Here is a 9,158-nt window from a genome sequence, read left to right as displayed (position 1 = left end):
ACTGCCCTGTAACTGGTAGAGCGGAAACAGGGCCAGATTTAGGTTTGATGAGGCCCTGAGCTCCTGAAGGTAATGGGGCCCTTTCTATGTCCAGCTGTCCTTTGTCAACAACAAATTGTCGCTGTTTTTTGTGTTGAATATATGCTATATGGCATTTTACAGACCTAATAGCAGTTCGAAAGCATGTCAAAGTGCAAGTAGATAAATAGGTAAAGGACTATAGAGTCTAATTTTTTAATTGTTAAAAAAGGGGGAAAGTTCAGAATTCTGGGGCAGGGGCCTCACATGGATAAGTCCTCTGGCAAGAGTGCAGTCAAATGTTTCCTACCGGGTGCTTTGTACAGAAAACGACGAGACCTTTGTGTTTAACCCATCCGTTTTATTGAGAAAAAAATATATATATGAAGAGAGGGTCGCTCGCTTTTCCGTGTCGGATGTGTTTTGGTGCTTCACAGAAGTGCTAGATTTTGGAATGTTTGGGAAGACGTTGGTCTTGGCTCGGAAAGGCCAAGAAATTGGGGTGTTTCATGGTTTTGGGGGGACACCAGCTGTGGGGGATGCCAGCACCTGGCTGTGGCAGGCCTGGGCCAAGCCCCCAATGAGGTTCAAGAACTCGCCAAAGTCCAGCTGTCCATCGTTGTTCATGTCAAGCTTCTTCATCATGCGATCGAGGACACCTGGGTCTTTCTGATTCTGAAAGGCAGGGAGGAGTTTTGGATGAGGATTCACTCTGCATAAGGCTATACAACACACACACACACACACACACACACACCCCATACATTGAAAGCACCACGATGCCACAATAAACAGTCATGGCTTCCCCCAAAGAATCCTGGGAGTTGTAGTTTGTTATGGGTGCTGAGAGTTGTTAAAGGTAAAGGTAAAGGGACCCCTGACCGTCAGGTCCAGTCGTGACCGACTCTGGGGTTGCGGCGCTCATTTCGCTTTATTGGCCAAGGGAGCCAGCGTACAGCTTCCGTGTCATGTGGCCAGCATGACTAAGCCGCTTCTGGCGAACCAGAGTAGCGCATGGAAACGCCGTTTACCTTCCCGCTGGAGCAGTACCTATTTATCTACTTGCACTTTGACGTGCTTTCGAACTGCTAGGTTGGCAGGAGCAGGGACCGAGCAATGGGAGCTCACCCTGTCGCGGGGATTCGAACCGCCGACCTTCTGATCGGCAAGCCCTAGGCTCTGTGGTTTAACCCACAGCGCCACCCACATCCCTGAGAGTTGTTAGGAGACTTCAATTCCCCTCCCGGAGCTACAATTCCCAGAGTTCGCCCGTGAAGAGGGACTGATTGTTTAACCCAGTGGTGTCCAATCTTTTGATGGTGAAGGGCCGTGAGGGCCGGCCAAAAGGCAAAGGCCAACCAAGGTTTTGTTGACCTTTTTTTTAGGATTGAAGTTGTTGAGGTTTTTTTTTAGGGTTTTACCCCAGGAAATAAATTGCCGCAAGGGCCGGATTAAATTGACCAGTGGGCCGGATTAGGCCCCCAAAACGGACTTTGGACATTCCTGATTTAGCCACTCTGGGAATGTCATAGTCTGGGAGTAGAAATGACCTCTTTGTTCTGCCCCTTTCTTGAGCAATATAATCTGAGTTCCAGAGTGTTCCTGCATCCTCTGTCTAAGTTTAAATTTATATATTTTTAAACTGTTGCTATATCTGTATTGTCCCTGTTATACCTAATTGCAAATTCAAATGTATCACTATCGTGTTTTATGACTTCCTTGATATTGTATGTGGGCTGGAACTGGTCTAGGACCAAAATGATAAAATTCATTCATCCTCGGTTATCTTTGGTGTGTGTCCCCTGATTTCTTGGATTCCTTCTCGACCTTCCCTCCCTCTCTGGCTCCTTGTCTCTACGCTGGTCTGTTTCTACTTTCTCACTGTGGGAAAGCTGAAGAAAGATCTGGAGGTCCATCGGTTTATAGTTTTGACACCTTCCGAGACCATGGATGCTGGTAGGCTGGAAGGAAGGGAGCCCAGCAGTAGGTGGCGCCAGAGTGCCGAGGGCAGACCAATTCTAGTTTTGTTCCCACCCTCCTCCCTGTTCAGTCCTAGAAGGGGTCAATGCTGAGTCTGAGGAGGAGGAAACTATAGCTAGCCCCACCCGCTGGGCTGTTCAGAAGTCAGAAGGCAGGCAGAGGTTGGTGGGGCAAGGCCCCATTCGCCCAAGGAGACCAGCCTTCTCTGCTCCAGAACCTTTGGAAACCATACCTTGCTGAAACTCGCCAGCTCAGTGTTCATGAAGGTCAGGAACTCCCTTTTGGACAGGGTACAGGCGTTGCCATCCCGGCCAGCGTAGCGCTGGAAAACGGCGAGGAGCGATTCGATGCAGCGCTCTGTTTCCGTGGGACCGACGGGGTACTTGGACGACTGGAGGAACGAGAGAGCGATTTGTTTTGTTTTTTTAAGAGAAGAATAATTCTTTATTTAGAATTCAACAATAACAAAGGAAAACACCACAGCAATTGCTACATCAATTCATTACAATTCACCGATTTTAATAATATATACGGTAAATAGCAATAGAAAAATTACACAACATCACTTTCGACTTACTGAAGTTTTCATATTACACTTTTATGGTTGAAAAAATTAAAGGATTTCAGTAGGAAGCTATGGGCCATGTGCTGATCAGAAACGAAGCAGGAGCTTAATTTTTTTTACGAATACAGTGGTACCTCTGGTTGCGAGTGGGATCCGTTCCTGAGCCCCGTTCGCAACCAGAGCAGAACGCAACCTACGTCTGCAGGTCGCGATTTACAGCTTCTGCGCATGACGTCATTTTGTGCATCTGCACATGCATGAGCGGCGAAACCCTAAAGTAACCTGTTCTGTTCTGCAAACTGAAGCGTCTTTAACCCGAGGTATGACTGTAGTTGGATGTTAATCAGTGAATACTATATTTAGCTGTAAGACACAGAACCAGAAGTATTTTTTAAAATCTTTTCCCCTTTTCTTTTCTTTTTCTTTTCTCTTTTTCCTTTATTTTGCTCTTTTTCCTTGTTAGATTAGATTTTTACAGTATTTCTTTTATTCTGATGTACAGTGGTACCTTGGTTCTGGAACTTAATCCATTCTGGGAGTTTGTTCAACTCTCAAAACCGTTAGAAAATGAAGGCGCGGCTTCCGATTGGCTGCAGGAGCTTCCTGCAGCCAATAGGAGGCTGCGTCGGACATTCAGCTTCCAAAAAATGTTCGCAAACTGGAACGTTCACTTCGCGGTGTCCAGGAGCTGATCTGTTCAGGAGCCAAGCCGTTTGACAACCGAGGTTCCATTGTATTATAAAAAAATACTTCGTATTGGGTATCAATCTCTCTGTGTGTACAATTTTGCAGCTGCAAATGGTATTGAAAACAGGTTTGCAGATAACCACCCTGATATTGTTATCTTTAATGCATAATAAAAGGAACATCTGGAAACAGCTCACCTCCTTAAAATCTGTGTTTGCACTGGATTCGAATCATTTGTAAATCTGAAATTGTTTTAATGAAGAACATCAGAAGACTAGGCCAATGGCCTGCCTTGTCTAGCATTCTGTCCTTGCCGTGGCCGCATACCCCCGAGAACATAGGACTCTGGATCAGGGGTTGGCAACGTGCGGCCCATAGGCTGGATGCGGCCCACGAAGACCGTTTTACTGGCCCATGAGCCGCCCCTGAACTGAGCTGCCTGCTAAACCCGTGTGGGTTCTCAGCGAGTGGCGCCGGAAATTGCGTCTGTGCACGCGCAGATACTGGAAATTGCGCCTGTGCATATCCAGACGCCGAAAATTGCTTCTGTGCAGGCGTGATTTCCGGTGTCTGGGCATGCATAGATGCAATTTCTGGTGCCGTGGACATGTGCAGATGTGATTTCCGGCATCTGGGCATGCGCAGAAGCAATTTCCGGCGCCATAGACATGTGCAGACGTGGTTTCCAGCGTTGCGCTGTGCCAGTCCACTCCACGGATGATCTCCGTGGGAGCAATCCGGCCCATGGCCGGTACACCTTGCCGACCCCTGCTCTAGATAGACTGCCTCTGGACCTGGGGGTTCCAGAAGGACACCGGAAGACCCTGGCTGGATCGGTCTAAAGGGGGGGGGGGCATCTAATCCAGCCGGAACCGAGCCCTTTTCCTACCTGATATTCCCAGTAACTAGGAAGCCTTCCTGCTATCAAATAGGACTCTTGGCAGAGCCGGGTTCAGATTCTCGCTTGGCCGTCAACCCATCTGTGTCTCTCAGCCTAACCTACCTCACCAGGTTGTTGTGAGGATGAAATGGGGAGGGAGAAAAATTGTGCATGTCCCCCCCTTGAGCTCCTGGGAGGAAAAAGGTGGAACGGGTACGCAGAGGATAAATTTAGACCAAATCCAAAGAAATATAAGCTGCCCTCATTCCGCACTCTAGTGGCCTTAAGTGTCCTTACAGCCTCAGAGAGAGAGAGAGAGAGAGAGAGAGAGAGAGAGAGAGAGAGAGGAGCCCTGGGGCAGCGGTGGGGTGGGGTGTGTGTGTGTGTGTCATGGGTGATGAGTCATTTTTGGGAGCTGCTCCCAAGCTGACTCTGCCCTGCCAAGAAAGCCTGTGTGAAACGGCCTGTTTGCTCAGAGCAAAGGAATGAGCGGACCAGGTGGGCGGATGGGAAGCTTGGGCGGGTCTGGATGAAATTTGCGGGTTGTGTTTTCAGGGGGGGGGAGGGTTGGAGGGGAGGAGAAGGAGGCAAATGATCCCTTGGGCCTCCTTTCCAGCCTAGCCACCCCCTCCCAATTGTGTGATGAAAACCTGGAAGGCAGAACATCGGAATCGGCCTTCTAGTGAGTCAGGATCTGCCTAGCTCAGTCTTCTTGGCACTGACTGGCAGCTGCTTTCAAGGGTTTCATGCAGCTCTACTGGGGGTCGAAGCAGGACCTTCTTGCATGCAAAGCGTCAGCCTTGTATGCCTCTTCTTCCCCCCAAATTAAAGTAAGATTCTAGTCCTCATGGTTCCAGGTAAAAGGGTTGTGAAGGAGGGGCATTAAAGATGCCCACGTTTATTTGGGTTTTTTGCAGGGGATGTAAGAAGCTGCCTTATGCTGAGTCAGGCTACTGGCCCATCTTGCTTGATACTGTCTACACGGGCTGGCAGCATCATTCCAGGGTTCTAGGCAGGGGAGATTCCCAGGTAAAGGGGTTTTGAAAGAGGGGCATTAAAGATGCCCAAGTTTTTATTTTTGCAGGGGATGTAGGAAGCTGCCTTATGCTGAGACAGGGCACTGGCCCATCTAGCTTGATACTGTCTACACGGGCTGGCAGCATCATTCCAGGGTTCCAGGCAGGGGAGATTCCCAGCCCTACTTGGGTCCTCTGGCATGCAAGAGAGAGGCTCTATTGGAGCTGTGGAATTTCTGCAGTTACTAATTTATGACTTGGGGTGTCGTGAGGAATTGAATAAGGACTCTTCAGTTGTGATTCCTTCCCTTTGAACTCTAAAATTCTGCGATTCTTTAAACAGGGGCAATCGAATAGGGGAAAGGGCCATTCCTCATGGATTCAGAGCTCAAGGTTCCCCACCAGGTGAGGAACTCTCTCTGTTGGGTTTCTGCCTGTTGGAAGCGCAGTTAGGCTGCGAGGAAGTTGGCAACCCCTCGGATGAGCCACGCAGGGCAGGAACAGTTGGCATCATTGGGGGCGGGGGGGGGGAGAGCATGTTTGAAAGGGAAGTATGACGAATAAGCATTTCTTCCTCATTCTTCCAGCCGCTATTGTCTCCTAACCCCCATTCCCCGGAAATGCACGGAGCTAAAATAACACGGCCTTTTTCGGCTGAAAGAGGAAAGCTGCCAACTCTTCTCAGTGCTTCCATAATCCAATATCCTGGTGGCTCAAGAGAACAGCAGGCTAAGATCACAAGAAGAGCCCTGAATTTGGATCAGGTCTCAAGGGGGCCCATTTGGTCCAGCACCCTGCTTCTGGCAGTGGCCAGATACCCTCTAGGAATCCAGATAGACTGCCTGTGGACCTGGAGGTTCCATAAGAACGTCAGAAAAGCCCAGCTGCTGGATCAGGTCCAAGGAGACCCACCTAGTCCAGCATCTTGTGACTCTGAACGTGGAGAGAACATGGTTTCACTTCGGTGCAAAATTGCCACCCCCTTCGGCCTAATAATAATAATAATAATTATTATTATTAATAATAATAATAATAATAATAATAAAACCTTTGTAGGCTTAAACTGAAATGTTTTGTAATGTGAAAAGAAGGACCTGATTTACATATAAAGAGGTAATTATCATAAAAAAGAAGCAGCTTTAAGGTAAAAAAGTGATTATAGAAATGCGAGAATTTAGTAAAAGATGTTTGGAAGTCAGAAAGAGGGGGGGAAGGAAGTCAATTCTCAGTATGAGCAATGTTTTGTGTTATAGATTTGTGTAATGAGATGTAATTAAATATGAAAACCCAATAAAAATTATATGAAATACTACTACTACTACTACTACTAATACATTTTGGCCGCCCTCCCCGGCCAAAATCGGGCTCAGAGTGGCTAACATCAAGTGTGCAACACATGAACATCAAATCAGGCAATCAATTAAAATACACCCTAAAATCAGATCAGGATCAGAATAAAATCCAATTGGATGGCAACCCGCAGGTTAGGGTTAGGAAATTCTCCTGTTTGGGGCCCAGAAAGAGTCTGAAATATATCCATGGCGTTACTGTGCCTGATGCAAAAGCTCTTCTGCTTGCTCAACTCAGTTGGGCAATTTTATTTATTTGACTTTTCTTTTTCTGTGGAGAAAGACTACAGCAACAGCAGACCACCGAAAGGAGGCTTGGCCTTCTCTGCGTTTCCAGTAGCAACTTGTTCGAGGTAGAAAACTGAAATATGGCCTCCTCCCAGCACATTTGCGCCCAAAGCAAGAGACGGAGAGCTCAGTGTGCTGGTGTGGGAGATGTTCAACAGGTGAAGCTTTTAACAGCAAGGCGAAACAGCACCAGGGCAGGCTGTACCTGTTGAATATCTCCCATTGCACAGATTAAATGGTGGGTTGTCACCTTCTCCTTCGTGGTAAAGGTGCCCATGCCACGTGGCAGGCAGAAATCCAACAGGCCTTGCTATGCACGCATGCAAGAAAGGAAAGCTTCGCCTGTTGAACGGCTGCCAGAGTGGGAATCCTGTTACATGCTGATCCCTCCCTGCCCTGGGATCTGTGACATTTTGCTGGCCTCAAAATGCTCATCGTCCTCTACAGCGCATAGAGGCGCACAAGCTGATGTGCTGTGCGCTATGGGTGTGTGCATGTCTCGAGGTGGCAAATGCAGCCACGCCCTTACCTAGGTCTCCCTTGAGCACAACTGAAACTAGCCGGGAATGGTTCCAGAGGTCTTTTCTTATGAAAATAATGCCAATTTTTGACCCTGGCTCTGAGTGGTTATGGTGGGATCCAGCCTAACCCTGCAGCCCTTTGAGGGAAGACATGCATCTCAGACGTCGGGCGTGCCCTCCATGTTTCAAAGGCACACCTCTCTCCAAACATCAGAGCATTTCCCCCCAGCTCACCAGAACTCGGTTCTGGCACCTCTCATTGCCATTATAAGAGAACGAGGGAGGTGTTCATGGTGAGATGTAGGCAGCTCATTTTTCTAGAAAAACAGCACCGGCAAACACCATGGCCATGCATGGCTCTCTGGCGCATAGCTATGCGCCATCATGCGCCGCCAAGCGCCGCCATGCGCCGCCATGCGCCTTCCCTCTCCAATTGAAATGTTTGCTGCAGGGAATGAGTGGCGTCTTCCATGCGACAAACACGAACGAATGAGGAAAACTAGAATTGGGGCCCCCAGGGCTCAGCCATGCGCCATGCGTGTCTTCCAGGAGCCTTGATTGGAGAGGATGAGCTCCCTGCCAAAGCCCTTTCCACTCCCCGCTTTGCCTCCCCACCAAACGGAAACAAACTTTCCGGGCCTGCTGTCTCGTTAGAAAAACTGGACGAGAGTTCTCCCTTCCCCTGTTCCTGCGCATCACGGCGCATAAATCCCTCTGCCCTCTTGCAAGGAGTGCCAAGCGCCGGGGCGTCAACTTACCATAGTGCTGGTAAGTTGTCAGTCGATAGGACGCAGAGACTTGGCTGGCCGGCCGCTGAGTTGGACAGCTAGCTCTGAGCGAGGGATTTGATGTGCAACGGGTGGCTCTGTGGCCCCTCCCCTCCCGGCCAACGCCCTGCTCCCCCCCCCCCCCCGTTAAAAAGACGGCCTCCCCCTTCCGCTCCTCGCTTGAGCAATTGCTTTGAAATGACAAAGCCAGACTTGCCTGTTTGGAGAGAATACAAGCCCCACCTTCCTTATTCGCTCAGGAATGTGAGACGAAAGGGGAGGCAGAGAAAGTTTGTTTCTCTTGGCTTCCCTGTTATCTCTCCACACCCCCCCCCTTCCCTCTTGCTGTATATATAAATTTTCTGGTTGCGGCGCTGTGCAGGCAGGCAGGAATCCAACAGGCGAGGCTCCCCTTTTCTCAAGAACTCTTGAGATGCAGCTTCTCAGCTAAAGCTTCCGTTCAGCTTGATCAAAATATCTTCCAGGTGACCACCTTTAGATATTCAAAGATATCTAGCTGCTGGATCAGACCAAAGGACCCCGATTCACAAATCTACAGGCTGAATAGGTGGCAGGCCAGCCCAGCAGTTTAGAGGCAATGTCAAAGCGACATTGAGACACCATCCCAATATCTCAGCAGCTCTCAAACTCCAGTTCTAGCTAAGGGATGGAGAGGATCTAAGGAGACAAAGATTCAATATTTTGCAGGGGAAAGAGGACATTCCTCTTGAGTAACTGGACTCCTCCTGTCATCAAACCAAGAAGAGTTTCCCCATCGCCACTTGTATTACCCATTGCCAAAGGCTCTTTGTTGCCTCTGCTGTGTCCACGCGTTCTGCAATAGCCAGTTCCTTATTATGTTACCAAAAGAGAGAGAGAGATGTGCGCTGCAACAAGAAGTTGCAGTATAACCTCTTGCCTATCGGAAGTGCTGGAAGCTTCCAGACAGCCATTCCTTCCAAGCAGGGCTTTCCCCTCTCTCCCCTCTCCTGTTTCCCTCTCCCCATCCCCCCCCCCTTTTCAATCAGATACCCGACATTCAGGGTCTACTGAGCATCACTGGTTGTGTGGCTTTTTGTGTGTGTGT

At 48.9% G+C, this 9,158-nt stretch overlaps 1 protein-coding gene across 1 annotated transcript; it reads right to left on the bottom strand.

Annotated features, from left to right (window-relative positions):
* Positions 1-358: 358 nt before the first annotated feature.
* S100A11 (S100 calcium binding protein A11) lies at positions 359-8,213 on the bottom strand. The gene is made up of 3 exons (XM_080986127.1): positions 8,063-8,213; positions 2,231-2,389; positions 359-693 (listed from the first exon to the last, which is right to left on the bottom strand). The coding sequence occupies exons 1-3, from the start codon at positions 8,063-8,065 to the stop codon at positions 526-528; spliced, it is 330 nt and encodes a 109-aa protein (XP_080842253.1). The 5' UTR covers positions 8,066-8,213; the 3' UTR covers positions 359-525.
* Positions 8,214-9,158: the final 945 nt, after the last annotated feature.

This window comes from Podarcis pityusensis (assembly GCF_964106645.2).
Source record: "Podarcis pityusensis genome assembly, chromosome: 16".
NCBI classification, from domain to species: Eukaryota; Metazoa; Chordata; class Lepidosauria; order Squamata; family Lacertidae; genus Podarcis; species Podarcis pityusensis.
Note: the sequence above shows the minus strand (reverse complement) of the source record. Positions and strands in the feature narration are given on the sequence as shown.

Bases quoted from the DNA above. Each gene is read 5' to 3' on its own strand.
- S100A11 (XM_080986127.1), bottom strand. The intron at 694-2,230 runs GTATGGTTTCCA...CCTGCCTTTCAG, and splicing joins AGCTGGCGAGTTTCAGCAAG to AATCAGAAAGACCCAGGTGT.